General features: G+C 42.2%; 1 protein-coding gene across 3 annotated transcripts in view; it reads left to right on the forward strand.

Annotated features, from left to right (window-relative positions):
• The window catches only part of LOC119740136 (protein mono-ADP-ribosyltransferase PARP14-like), a 76,230-nt gene that overhangs the window by 32,049 nt on the left and 29,046 nt on the right, over positions 1-15,135 (forward strand). For all 3 annotated transcript variants that reach the window (XM_038215340.1, XM_038215342.1, XM_038215343.1), the window contains 7 exons: positions 90-578; positions 1,199-1,368; positions 1,982-2,218; positions 2,610-2,831; positions 3,405-3,516; positions 10,280-10,441; positions 12,813-12,887. In XM_038215340.1, the coding sequence (XP_038071268.1) occupies positions 90-578; positions 1,199-1,368; positions 1,982-2,218; positions 2,610-2,831; positions 3,405-3,516; positions 10,280-10,441; positions 12,813-12,887 (1,467 nt within the window). The remainder of the gene's footprint in view (positions 1-89; positions 579-1,198; positions 1,369-1,981; positions 2,219-2,609; positions 2,832-3,404; positions 3,517-10,279; positions 10,442-12,812; positions 12,888-15,135) is intronic.

The raw sequence follows: 15,135 nt of genomic DNA on the forward strand, positions 1-15,135 counted from the left end.
AATTTATTCGCAGTTAAGCTTATGTACATTATATACATTACTTGAACTTTTTTGCATGAATCATCTAACTGTCTTCATTTCTTTCACAGGTGGGAGAGCCATTCAGACTGAGAGTGAGCAGATATTGATCAGGTCCAAGCGCCGCCAATTGTACGTTGGCGAGCCTGTTCATACTACCGGTGGGAAACTACCCTGCAAGAAAGTTATCCATGTTGCAGGACCTAAATGGCCACATCATAGAGGAGACACATTTATTCCAGATGATGATGAGCCAAGTTATGAAGAGCATCTCCTGTATAACGGCGTCATTGCTTGTCTAAAACTGGCAAATAAGCTGAATATGCAGTCCATCGCCATACCAGCCATCAGCACTGGTGTTTATGGCTTCCCAGTTGACCTCGCCGCAAAGCAGATCCTTAACGCCGTGGCTGAGTTCTGTCAAAGCATGCCTAACCCCACCCTGACAGAGATTCATTTCACCAACAATGACCCGCCAACCTGTGATGTATTCAAAAAGGCTGTGATGGATCGATTTAGCCAATTTCAGGAAGACGAAGATGGCACTGATGTTGACAAAGGTGGGCGGATTTACATTTATATATTGCAATTGTATTGAACTTAAATATTGCTTATTATTTCACATGTTTCATGCAATTTACTTAGTTGCACAATGGTATTAGAGTGTGAAATCTCATTGGTTGAATACTGGTCAGTTGACTTAAAGTTTATGTATAAAAACCTGATAGACTGTGGAGTACATTTGCCTCATGTGTTCCCTGGGAACACCACCCTTCATCATTCATAAAGAATAAACATTTTCATCCCTGTTGTTTTGTATAACCTTTGACTTGAGTGTGTCAAGACAGAACTGTGGGTGGGTCAGGGCAAACGTCCATTTTATCGACTGAACTCACTGAAGCAAATGGACTTCAGTGAATGCATAAAGGGGTGTCAAAAGGGAACAAAAGACAAAACTGCCTTGACAAAAAATACAATTTTAATTACAATTTTGTTACTTCTTAAAATACTCAGGTATAACAAAATTGTTTGTTTTTGTATTTTTCTGATGAAATCTGTGGTTATGAAATGTCCTTGGGGACAATTTGGACCCTTGATTTCGACTTGTCCCCTGTTTAAGAATTACATTTCAACTTCATAAATAATCAGTTATGATGCTTTGTCTTAATTCCAACCTTAGGGTCCAGGGGTGCAAGTTTGGGTCCACCAATTGTTGATGATGTACCACAACCACCCCCTGTCTCTGCTCCAGCCCCAGCCCCAAGGTTTACTTCATCAGGGCAAAACATCTTGACAACAATGGAGGGCATCAACATAACCCTCAAGAAAGGAAGCATCACCAGTGAAATGGTAAAAGATAGCTTTGTTTTCTCAAGAGCCTCTTCAGTTGCAATCATTCATGAAGTTCATGTCTGGTCTCTTTCCTACCCTAACAATCTCTATACCCCATATATATTGCAGGTCAGGGAGCTATAACATTCAAAATAAAGCATGATACAGCAAAAGCCCTACTGGATACTTGAGGCACAACGGCTAAATGGGCATATATGCTTGGTATCAAATGTACTTAACGCGAGCTTCAATTTAAACAGACTCAACATTTTCAGGATTGATAACAAGCATGGCAGGACAATTGTTTGTATTTTACCCCTGTGTATGTTTGTGGTAATTCACACAACTTACTGCAAACATTCATATCAACAAAACTATGTTCAAAAAATTTGGGACATTTCAGGTGTCTACCTGATGTAAAGTTTTTTAGCATAGTCAGAATCTTAGGTCTGGGAATCAGACTACCAAATGTCAATTTGTAGTAAGATGAAATGGTGTACATTGATTACAGACAATTAAATGCCAACCAACTTGTTTTTCTATGTTACTGCTGGCTTCCCTTTGCAAGAGAAACTTTTGTTGAATAGGTACACAGTACATGGATGTGTATTCTAATTGTTTTGCCATACAGGTTGATGTACTAGTCAACACTGCAGGAAGTGACATGCAACTTGGTAATGGTGCGGTGTCTAAGGCCATATTGCAAGCAGCTGGGCAAGCCTTACAGCTAGAGTGCAGCACAGTGACTTCTGCTCGTGGGAAAATCCCAGCTGGTGAATTCATACAAACGGGACCAGCTGCCCTCACATGCAAAAAGGTCTACCACTGCGTCTGTGAAAGTTACAGCAGTCCAGCCAGAGCTGAGCAAGTAAGAGGAGTAATGCATATATTTTTGGACCAGTAGGTGGGGGATTCATCCATTTTCTTACTCTTTGAGCATGTTGAGTTGAGAAAGGTGCAGTCTGACAACTTTCTACACATAATTTGTCTTGCACAATTTTCCTTGGGCCTGTATTACTTCACCTGGCATTATGCCATAACCCCTACATAACCCCTAACGCCCACCCCAAAGGCCTGTGTCCCTGCCACTTCAGAATTTGGAAAAGTAATATTATTTATTAACAACCATGACCAAACTATGACTGCCCCCGCCCCCTCTTTTATTTAGTGATATCACTGTAAATGTACACGATAGATAAAATATACATCTAGCATTAAAAGTATTGGAAAGATGATATTTTTTTAATTTGATGTTTTAGTTTCTGAAGAAGCTTGTCCTCAGTTTGATGGAGGACGCTGAGCAAAATGAAATGCTTTCCATAGCAATCCCAGCACTCGGTACAGGCAACCTGAACTACCCAGCTGATGTCACTGCACGTGTCATGTATGAGTCAGTCTTGGAATTCAGCAGTCAACATCCGAATGGTGTACTGAAGGATATTCGCTTTGTAGTCTACGACAAAGATGTGAAGACTATCCAGGTATAGACTACATCTTTAACTTTTAATAGCAATTCTCAGCATAATATCCGGTATTTAACACTAATAACCTCCAGGGTATTTTAGCTAGAAACCTTGCTAAATCTGACAACATGTAACATTTGTCAAAGTCAATAGCCATCCCTGTTTTACATGACCCAACAGATCTACTAACTCAAGGCCATCTTGAGAGACTGTTTCTGCCACCCTGCACAGGATCCAACAGGGCTATTGTTCAATGGGACTAGCTCCCATATTCTCAGAATTGGCAATTTGTGCCTCTGGTGTTGATGGCTCGATGCAGTATGGTCTCTATATGAAGACTTTGCATCTGTTGCACCTTGTTGGTCAGCAGGATTAGCAAAGGTTTTATCAGGAATCACCTACTTGTCTGACCTTTGTATGGACTCTATGCTCAAACAGTAGATGGCTCTTTGTGACCACTATCTGAATCCCCATTTGGATGGACACAAGACAAGCACATATTGGTTTGTGGGCATATGGCACGATGTATGCACAAACTGAGTTTGTCCTGAATGCTAACATTTTGTTTTGAAATCTTTATTAATTTTGTAGTGTTTTGAGAGCGAAATTCAACGTCTGTTGAACCCTGCATCACCAGGAGGAGCTACAGGATTCACCCCTTCTGGCCACGGAAGAAAGTTGAAAAAACCTGGCTCTTCATCAGGTAAACAATGGCATATAGCTTTATTTAACTATAATTACATGTACCTCATAAGAACTGTTCCTCTTCATGGGCGTCGCGAGGGGGGGCACTTGCCCCCCCCCCCCCCCCAGAAAAGCAAAAAAAAAAAAAAAAAAGACGGAAAAAAAAAGAAAAAGAGGCGCGAAGACAAAGTGGTGTAAATTTAATGAGTGGGGGGGGGGCAAAATGTCCCTGCCCCCCCTCTAAAACTGATAAATCGAGAATGTGTTGAAAATACAAGCATTTTTTGGCAAAACAAAATTTTGCCCCCCTCTAGAAAAATCCTGTCGACGCCCATGTTCCTCTTGGAAACTTCTTCCACTTAATGAAAATGCCACTTCTGGGACTCTCTTACCTGTTAAACCTTACATTTGCATATTTCTCTAGCCTGAGGCTCCTAATCGCTAGCGTTTAATACCACAGTAAATAGCGCCCTCAGTGCCAAAGCCCTCAGTACCCGCATTAGTTTGGTACCCTCGTCCTCTTTTTCTCTAGCGCTCACACGAGTGAGACATAAAAATTTCAAGCTCTCGAAGGACTTGCAATTTCCTTCCATATTGCTAAGTTTTGTATATAGTAGCATAAATTTTAGTTGTACACAAAGTGTGTGTCGTCTTTTTCTCATTTTGTGGAAGAAAATACCACTCCTTTAGTTTTATAATTTTGCCGTTTTCGTAACTGTAAAATCACCAGTTTTTTTCGTCTTAGGTTCATCATGGCGGAGTCACGCAAGAGTAAACACGGTATTACTCCCACCAAGTTCGTTACATGCAGTATGTGTCACCATATTTATCCTAGGGCATGCCTAGACCCACAATATTTGTGCCCACATTGTCACCCTTACATGTATACGCCTCAAAAATACCTGCGTGGTCTGTTGTACGTGGGGAGATGATGAATGGGATGCAGTTGGCTCAATTCTCGGTCACCATCGGTGGACTTGGCAGTGAGTAATTCTCCTGGTTCGTCACAATGTAAACGATCGTGCAAGACTAAATTAGGTACACTTAAGTCGCTTACCGGACCACTTTTTCCGGGCCTCTGGCCCCCGGTTAGAGTACCCAACATGCTGGGGCTGTACCTTCCGGGCCTCCAATTTCCATGCGTACTTCAGACGGCAAGCGACAAAGCCACTCATGTACCGGAGAGATGCTTCTAGGGCCTCTGGCCTCCGGTACACCAGGCACAGGGAAAAGGGCTACGCCTTCTGGGCCTATAGCCCCCAGTGCCCTGGAGAGGGATAGAAGGGCAGCTCCTTCCGGACCCCTTGTCCCAACTTTCGGCAAAACGTGTGGTAAGAAATTGGGCCGACCCGGGAACGAGCAGACGTCTTCCGGGCTCTTAGCCCCTGGTGCCGGAGGTACCGCACCGAACTGGGATGACCCGGATAATTTCTGGTACAACCAGGCTAATTTCTGGGATAACGCAGATAATATCCGGGATACAGATCTGACCCGGATGGAAACCGGGTCGTCCGGGAGCTGGAGAGATACGGCTTCTAAGGGTAAGCATCGTCATCACAAGAAACCCTGATGCTGTTATAATAGCTCCAGTGCCGCTTCAGTTGAGTCGGTTCTGAGCTATTCTTGGGCTTCCAACGTTCGTGTCGCCAGAGCTCTCGGTCCGACAGCATGAAACATATGTTTTTTACAGGGTTTCCAGCATTTATCGGCCACAATAGCATCGTTCCCCAACCGACTGGGTTTTTTTCGGTCAGTGAACCTATTACTGTTGGCCCTTAACAAAATCATTCGGCGCCCAAGTCAGGCAATCAAATGTCAGTTTTTCCCTCCGATCTTGTGGTTGTTACAACAGATCACACCCCTACCCCTGTTCAGCTGAACACAGCCATATGGCTTCAGCTGAGGGTCAGAAAGGTCAACCCGCTGAGCACGGGTGCTGCGGGGAGGGCGAAATGCACAAACTCCCCACGGCCATCTTGATCGATTGACGAGTCTGCCATTTCATTACCTCTTTCTGCCTCTGACCCAAGGTTATTGGCATTGATGAAAGACATGGTCAGAGAGCTCAACATATCGCCGTTGCCAGATCAAAGTGTCTGCCGATCCTATACATCAGGTACGGGCTCAACTGACTCCAAGGACCAGGATTTTCCAGCCTGTCTGATTGATTGATGATGTGCTGATCAGATCAAAACACTAGCGGTGGTAAAGAAATGGTGCCCGCTCGTGACAACATACCAGGCCGTTTCGTGTACCGCTGTCTGATTTTGAGGAATTTCTTGCAGTCCCGGCTATGTCAGATACGGTCTGAAACAGAATTACGGCCGACTCTACTGGTCATACGTCACGTAAATCTCCATTTGTCAGCCGTGAAAGAAATAAAATGGAGGATACTCTCGTGAAAGTTGACACAGCATCCCGTGCGGGGTAGCGAGTGTCCTGTTTTCTGCAGTTATTGTCTGAGTTTTTTGTCTGTTCTTGTGAAGCAGACTCTCCAGTATCTCCTGAGACAACAGAACTAGCATTTCGTTGCTTGGACGATTGCTTCCGTATTTGCATGGACCAGTTTGTCCAAGTTTCCATGTGTGTTTCTACAGTTTGTATGGCCAATGTTCTTGATGCCATTTTTCTCCCGTCTGAGGGGGCAAGGGCACGCCTTGAATCACTTTCCCTCGTGGGAACAGATTTATTTAAAGGGAAGTTTCAAGATGCCATGGAGGCAGAGGCCAGACGTTTGGAGGCTACAGACAAACTAAATCTTTGAAAGCCCACAAGCGCAAGCACTGCATCTGTTAAGGGGAATAAACAACCGGCTAGTAGGCTGAGCCTTCGCATCCAACCGTAGTCCACAGGGTCAAGATAAACCAAGTCCATCCAGTGCGTCCACCTCCGGTTAGCGAAAGATCATCCTTTCGACCCTCATACACTCCCTGGCCTAAGACACGTTATCAGGGATGTGATTTCTCCGTTTTTTTCTGGAAATCCGGGGGGTTTTTTGGGGGGGGCCCTGAAAAGTCCACCAACGTGAATCATGTGAATCCGTTGAGAAAATAGGGGGTAGAATGTGCTAATTAATTATTTATAATGTGTTTTGCTTGCCGAAATTTACTTACGGACATTACTTCGTTGATCGATATATCTTTTAACGCACACACATATTGAATACCCAATGTGAGAACGAAGTTGAAGACCGTGCGTTGCCGTTAGCGCAATCATGAGATTTTTCGCTCGGGTCCGAGGTTATGATTATTTAGGTCTAGTTCCTGTGTCAGTACATGAGATGCACGTATTGCGCTGGTCAGGTGTACAGACTAATATTACTCAGCGTGCACAATGGCATACAGTACAGTACAATCATGTGGATTCGATTAGGCCTATGCACGTTGTTGTTTTACGCGGCGGCGTCTCGGAGCGTTTGTGTACGTATGCTTCCAACATGGCTGCGCCCAACAAGTCGATACTGTCACAAGGAGATTTATCAATGCGAGAGCTTGATAAAGAAGTGAAAAATAAGTTCCGGTAGGAATGGTTTCGGGACTCCGTTATTATTGACGGGCATCAGCATGAATTTCAAGAGTGTTTCGATAAAATAGCAACCGCTGGCAAGGTTTTTTACAGTGTTTGCAACGACATTATCAACTACGCGTCGAGTGGAAAGAAATCACTCGTAATGTACTGTGAAACACCCAAAGCACATCAAAGCATGGCGAGGTAACATGAAAATGCATGGTTATCAACTTTGAGTACAGAAGAAACTTTATAAGAACAAGAGTACATTTTAACCAATGAAGAAAAATTCTTCTTAAAATTAAAACAAATCTGCTCCAAAATTTCAGAGGAAAGTGCCCAGTAATTGCCTCAGAGAGCATCTAAAATCATGTGGGGTCCGGGGCCCGCTTATTTAAGAGCCCTGGAGCCCATGCCGTAATGGCTTCGCGCTCACTGGAGTTTGCACTTCATGTATACAATTTTCAGGTTTTTTTGTCACAGACCAATTACATCCCTGAGTTATGGAGGCCACCACGGCATACTACACAGGGCCAGTACCGTAGGAGGCCGTCTCAAACATTTTGCAAGTATTTGGGCCCTTTTTTGTCAAGACAAGTGAGTATGGGACACCGTAAGGCAGGGGTATGCATTAGAATTTACAAGCACACCCCCATTAGGCTTTACTCCACATCCAACTCCTACATTGTCCTATTCCAACAGACAAACAAGCAAGCAATTCTGCGGAAACGGAACATGACGATTGGCTCGCCGGGGCTCAACCAGAGACAAGACTTTGAAGGCAATCGGTCTAACACAAGAACTTGCAGTCTGGTTGGGTTTCCTGATAAATCAGAAGTCCCAGCTGGAACCTTCCACACGGCCGGTTTATTTAGGCGCTGATTTGGATCTCCTGCAGAGCGGGGCTGTGCCTACACAGGAAAGAATTCACAATCCAATAGAGTGTGTAACACTTTTCCTTCCTGCCAAACTCATCTCATACCAGTCAGTCGATCTATTCAAATGATCTACGGTGGGGGCTGAATCCATCCAACCTCAACATAGGTATGTCCTTCATTCCGACCGAACCGAAAATGACCTTAATAACGGATGCTTCCTCCAGGGCTGGGGGGCGCATCTTGGCACAGAATCAATTGCAGGGAATTGGAACTCTGGCAAGAGGGTCCTCCATATCAACTTTCTTGAGCTGCTGGCCGTCAGGAAAGCACTGAGCCACTTTCATTGGGTGATAAAAGATCATGCAGTGCTAGTGAAGTCCGACAGCTCCACTGTTGTCTCCTACATAAATCATCAAGGAGGCACACAATCCCCTCAGCTTTGCCGACACACCTGGGATCTCCTAATCACAAACAACATACATGTAACATTGGCCGCACTTCACATTGCCGGCAAGCTGAACCTCATGGCAGATGGCTCTCTCCAGGGGAAAAATTATCCCGACAGAATGGACACTACACCCATCAGTAGTCCAGAAAATTTTCCGAAGGCTCGATCGCCCGCTATGTGCTACATGTATGTGCTTGCATCAGCCCTCAACAACCATCTGCGTGTATACTGCACACGCAGTCCCAATGCATGGGCGATCATAAGCTGGACAAACATGTTCGGATACGTGTTTCTACCAATCTCTCGCTGAAGGTTCTGAGGAAGACAAATTTGGAACATTGCAAAATAATCCTCATCGCCCCTTTCTGGCCCCGTCCGCCTTGGTTTCAGAAGATAAATCAATCTTAATCTTCTGATTCACACACCAATTATACCACCTTAGGGGGTAGATCTCCTTGCTCAACCTCGCTCCAAGATCCTACAGCCAGAGCCAGAGACACTTCACCTGACTATTGTCAAACAATCTCTCCAAACAGCAGGACTTTCGGTAAATGCTGCAACCATTGCTCCCCAAAGTTGTAGGGCCTCTCAACATGACAGTCATATAAGCCGCCAGGAGACGCAGTGAGTTGCATGCCTTTATCATAGAGCAGGGTCATGTACGATGGGAACCACATTGAGTTTGACTGGTCCCTTATTAAATGTTCCTGGCAAAGAATCAGTCATTATCTTTGCAACCATCACATATATGTATTTCGGAGATAAAAACCTTCTCTTCCATCCCAGATGACAAACTCTGGTGTCCGGTTCGGGCCCACCAGTGGTATTGCACCCATACTAAGCCCCTAAGGGTTGAGACCACCCAGCTGTTCATTCAGACAACTCGGCCTTATTCAGGGGCATCACAGGACAGTTCCTGATGGATAGAAAGGACAATCAACTTTTCGTACTAGATTATTGGCCTACACATACAAAGAACACTGCCCATGCTCATTACACCAATCTAGTCCAGATAGTGCTAATAATAGCAGTTCTTATGGTAGCCTCACCCTAGCCCTCCTCCTTCAGATGGTGCTAATCTATGCAAATGGAAGGTTTAACAGGTAAGAGAGTCCCAGAAGTGGACTCCCCCAAATCAAAGGTGATTTGTGAGTCCACGAGGGGACGATACTTACCTGTTAAACCCCCCACCCTCCTTCCCCAAATGGAGCTTGGCTGGCAGGGATTACCTAAGTGCTCGCAATAGAGATAAAGAGTACGAGGGTACCAGACTAAAGCGGGTACTGAGGGCTTGGGCGCTGAGGGCGCTATTTACTGTTGTAAAAAAACGCTAGCGATTGGGAGCCTTAGGCTAGAGAAACATGCAAATGTAAGGTTTAACAGGTAAGTATCGTGATTTGGGGGATATCTTTTTGTCTCAAATCAAAAGTTCTTTACAGTATGTAAAGTTCTGCAGTAGTTGCCCAAATCTCCATGTAAGTGTTCTTGGTTTTTGGTCTTGGTTCTTTTCATTACATTGACACATTTGTCAAATCTTCCTGTTTCAAACTATACTTTGAACTGTTTTATTTGTTTTACTTGCAATTATTACCAGTTTTACTTTGCCTGATTGCACTGGGTAGTTTCTCATTTCTAGTATCAAAGTTGTAAGTATCAAGTCATCACAAAACTGCAAAGGCCAGTCACGAATCATCCAGTCTCAAGTCAGATGACAAGCTATTCTAATGTACTGTGATTAAGGCATTACTTTGTCATTGTCCATCTCTGTCACTTCTGACTTGGGATGTGGCTAGTGTTTGACTTGTGTCTTATGATTGGCTGCAATACCACTCTGCAATTTGAACAGAAGTATGTCAACTCCATAATCTTAAGCATTGAATGACAAAACCAGTCATTTTTAGATATTCAAAGATCTCATAACCAAACACCCATCACACATGTTTCTGTAGGTCCCACTGACCGCCAGGCTTACTCGGCCATACAGCGTGATGCCACAGGAATGCTACAGACAAAGATAGGTTCTGTTTGTCTTCAAGTTGGACAGGGAGACCTTGTGAAAGAAACAACTGATGGCATTGTCAACAGTGTTGGGGCAAGATTGGATTTGAATGGTAAGTTGACATGCACATCTTTTCCTAGTTTCAGTTTTATGCTGTTTTTCTGTTTTACAATTTTTTTTTGCTGATCCAGTAAACTGTGTAGCACCCATTTTGTCAAAAGTGCCATCAGCATAAAACACAAACACGCGTTATCCCACAATGATGACGTGAGTATAAAGGCGCCTTTCCATATGCACATTTTTTGGGTCCGTGATGTATGCGTTGCATGTGCGCTGCATTTGCTCTGCATTTGCGCTGCATTCATGGATTTCATTTTTAAAGACACAAAAATCGACTTCGTATTGTAGCACACGTCCCTTTTTATATGTACGTATACGTTGCTTGTCATTTGGACACATACACAATGCTTGGCGCAAGCGCCATGACCCCCTACCATTACAAGATGATGGTAAGTCCCATTATCTTTCCTGCTTTGGAAGATTTCCAATCAAAAACGAAAACACCCTGTGTTTTTTGTTTTTGATTGGAATGAATTCTTTTTCTGTAATCTGCAGCTGCAATCAATAGACGCATTTGGTTTTAATGGCTTGCCATTTTCTTTTTTCTACGTTTCTAACCAAATTCATTGTGCATACTTCACATATGGAAAGGTAAATCGCGCACGCAAAACGCATCACGAATGCAACGTATACGCAACAGGCACAACATGGACTGAAAATGTGCATATGGAAAAGCACCTGAAGGCACTGGTGGAGGCATTACCACTGTACTTTGGCACATCATGTGAAGGCATTGTGGGTTCTGCCTCCTTTAGAATAAAATTAGTTGTGCATACCGTAATTTTCGGAATATAATTAGCCGCAGCTATGTGTTGATTTTGCCCATGAAAATGTTTACTGCGGCTTATACAAAGGGGGGCTTATAGGCTGAGCCTTGAAGAATAAAAATAATATTCAAATGTGTATTTAATTTAATGTACTGGTATAAGAAAAGATCTGTTGCTGAATTCAATCATCAATCATTACTTGGGGCAAGTCATTTTTTAGTACAAACAGTGGAGGCACGTTCGAACGAAAAGTTTCCGAGGTTCGATACCGTGCGGTAGGGTAAACCACCGACTGGCTGTGCCGGCAGGCTGTGCGTGAGCGAGCGAAAGCCGTCTTCGTTGAAAACCCAACCCATCCGATGTGACATTGAGTTGCATGCATGCATGCATTGCACCACACACACTTGTGGACCGGACCAAACCATTTGTGGTAATAAAGGGATGTACTGTCTTGGGAACAACAATTATCAATATTTTTTCAGCAGTTTGAAAAAAAAACAGACAGCTAATATTTTTTGTCTGAAATATTTCTTCATTCGACAATCAGTTGTTCAACGTCACAATAAATTTTTTTCTGGAAATGTATTCAAGAAACGATGTAAAATGCAAAACAGGGGCTAAGTCACCCCTTGCAAAATTAATGGATTCATCCAAGCATGGTGTTGACTGTTTTTGAAGAAAGTACGCTCGTAAACTTGATTTTTTGACGATACTACTCATTTGAAATCACAACTATTTGATAAGTTTTGTTGTAAAAAAAGGACCTATTTATTCTTAGGACAAGACAAATCAGCATCTGTTGCCACAAGGCAAGATTTGTAGTGCTCCAGTCGGACGACACATGGCCGGGTTGCATATTCTCTCAAGTGCTGCAGGAAAATGTTGTCATTCGCTGGCACATGCTGCTGGGCCATGCGCTAACTTTTAGGCCGGTGACCGGCCGGGCCAGTCAGCAGCAATTCCCGGTGTTTATTTCTCATCGTCAATTTCTATGATTTACTCATATATAGAGTATCGACTGTAAATGTTTTTATACAACTTTTGTGGCCCTTTTATAGCTTTCGTAATGCAATTGGAACTGGTCCAGAGCTTTTTGAATTTCAGTCTTTAGAATTTGGAGTCCTTACAAAAAGTGTGGCTTATACGCCGGTGTGGCTAATACGATGACGTCAAATTTTAATTTGCGGATTTTTGCGTGTTGCGGCTTATACTATGCTCAGCCTATATTCCGAAAATTACGGTACATGTACTTCTTGCATTACTAACCCAAATCAATGTGCACATATTTTGTGTCCATAGTTGTGGTAAAGACGTCTGGAATTCTGTGCAATAAAGCACCTTCTTACAACATGTCTACTTGACTGTGTATGTGCATGTATGTCTACTGTGTAGATATGTACAAATGTACTTGGAAACCTACTCTGACCTTTCCTTTTTGGCACCGTTACCAGAAACACAATATTTTTTTTTTCAGCCGAAATGGAGATAATTTATTTCATGAATATTATAATTGTCATAACTTTTGCATTAGTGAGGATTTTACGCATACATGTGTACTAAAAACAACTTACATTGTATATTGATAATTATTCACAGGTCCAGTTTCTCAGGCCATCCTAGCCAAAGGTGGAAAGAATATTGTGCAAGAATGTGATTTCCATCGCAATAAAGGTGATTGTTGTCTGGATTTTTCAAATAATTCAAATAGTATTCATTTTCTGAGGCTTTGCATAATTGTATAAAAAAACGTCTGTGTTCTCCAGTAGCCTTGTGCATTTTAACCAGATAAAAGTAAGCATTGCAAAAAAAGAAAGTAAGCACTGTTGTTTTGAGCAATTGTATCACACTGTAGGTGTTTGAAAATTTAAAACTCACAAGAGCTGATTGATAGGCCTAATCAATTTGTTACATGGGCTACTTGAAAATGCACAAAGTTGGTCAATGTATGTATTGATTTTTCCTTGTGCACAGGTTTTCTGTGCCAATGATTATTTGCACCACAATACATGTATAAATTTCCTCATTGTGTAACATGTATGTATCACATGTACTGTGTATTACAGTTACCGGTACATGACATGTATCTTTCATACACGATTTTACATGATTTACAACTAATATTTATAATACTATCGATAATTTCGTTATTTCCCCTTTGTTTTGCGTTTATTGGACGCGAAACTCCGCGGAAAAGCCACAAGTCACACACCATAGAGCAAGGACCCATGCACACACTGTAAATACATCTAGGTGCTATACATAACCATTATGCAGTGCATTACTAGATTTGTGTTTGTGGACAAACACAGGGCTGTTTCGGTAATTTTTTTGTGACGTGTGACATGTAAAGCTTCAAGTATATGTTCTATCAAGGAAGGATGTGTAGTTCTGTTTATAATGAATGGTGGCATATAATATGTGATTATATTCCCATAGGGCTTTGAATTATGACGTCACATGTCACGTGATGACGTCATGATGACGTCACATCAAGTTTCATCTATAATATAACTATAATATTATGGTAAAGAACAACTCCGCCAGAGCATACATCGTTGAAAGCATTAGTTCACATCTTTCACCAATTTTAAATTACAAGGCACTTCCGGTTTCAACAGGAAGAAAGGGTTACGTGATTTTGCACATAATATATGAAAAATGAAGACCCCCCGAAAAATTCTATCATATCCCGCAAAAATCATGTTCAGGTCTCTCATGGTTGATTTTACATGTATATTGATTTTTAAAGATCAAATCTAATTAATCTTTAACGAGACATCACGTAACCAATTATGACGTCATCATGATGTCACTTCAATTTGTATCAATAACACATCCCGGTCTAGGTACATATCAACTTCCAACCCAATCGGCCTAGTGGTTCTGTAAATATTAGCCTTCAAAATATGCATATTTACTATGACGTCACATGTTGCGTGATGAACGTCATCGTGATGTCACTCTCATTTTCATCAATAACACATTCTGGTGTAGGTACATACCAAGTTTCAACCCAATCAGACCTAGTTCTGTAGATATTGGCCTTCAAAATATGGAATTTTAATATGACGTCACATGTCACTTGATGACGTCATCGTGGCGTCACTTAAATTTTCATCTATAACACATCCCGGTTTAGGTGCATACCATTGCAAGTTTCAACCCAATCAGACCTGTAGTTCAGGAGATATTGGCTTTTAAAATATACATTTTTAATATGACGTCACATGTAACTTGATGACGTCATCGTGACGTCACTTAAATTTTCATCTGTAACACATCCCTAGATCTAAGTACATAACAACTTTCATTCCAATCGGACTTGTAGTTCTGGAGATCTAGCCCAATCTGAGAGATCTAGCTGAATTCTGCTTGAAAATGGTCGCAACAGAAAAATCGCATATAATGTGATGTCACATGGCTCATGATGACGTCATGATGACGTCAATGTTTGGCACACAGCAGCACGTGCTGGTCTAAGTGTGTGCCAAGTATAAAGGCAATTGGATTGATTTTAGTGCCTTAAGTGGTAGGGACAAAAAACGTGCACAAATGCTATGGGCAAAATGACTGGAAAAAAAAAAAAACTAGAGCTATGTCTGTTTAAACAGAACATAGGGCTTTTTCGCAGCTGTCTTTGTCCTTTTGCAGTCACTTTTTAAAAAGTTTAATACGGTTAAAGGTTGTTTACAAGGCTTAGAATATTTCCAAAATAAAGCTTTATGACGTCACATGCCCTGCGATGACGTCATCTTGAAACCCTTCTCAGTGCACATTTTGTCACTGTGGTCTTGGTTTGAACCAAGTTAAGTCAATCCAATGAAAGGAAGTTTGCAATTTTGGAAGCAGAATATAATTATCAATATTAAGAAAATCATAAAAAATCGACCGATGATGTAATCGTGACGTCACTTGGGAC

The sequence above is a fragment of the Patiria miniata genome, unplaced genomic scaffold (genome assembly GCF_015706575.1).
Source record: "Patiria miniata isolate m_02_andy unplaced genomic scaffold, ASM1570657v1 HiC_scaffold_4, whole genome shotgun sequence".
Taxonomy (NCBI): domain Eukaryota; kingdom Metazoa; phylum Echinodermata; class Asteroidea; order Valvatida; family Asterinidae; genus Patiria; species Patiria miniata.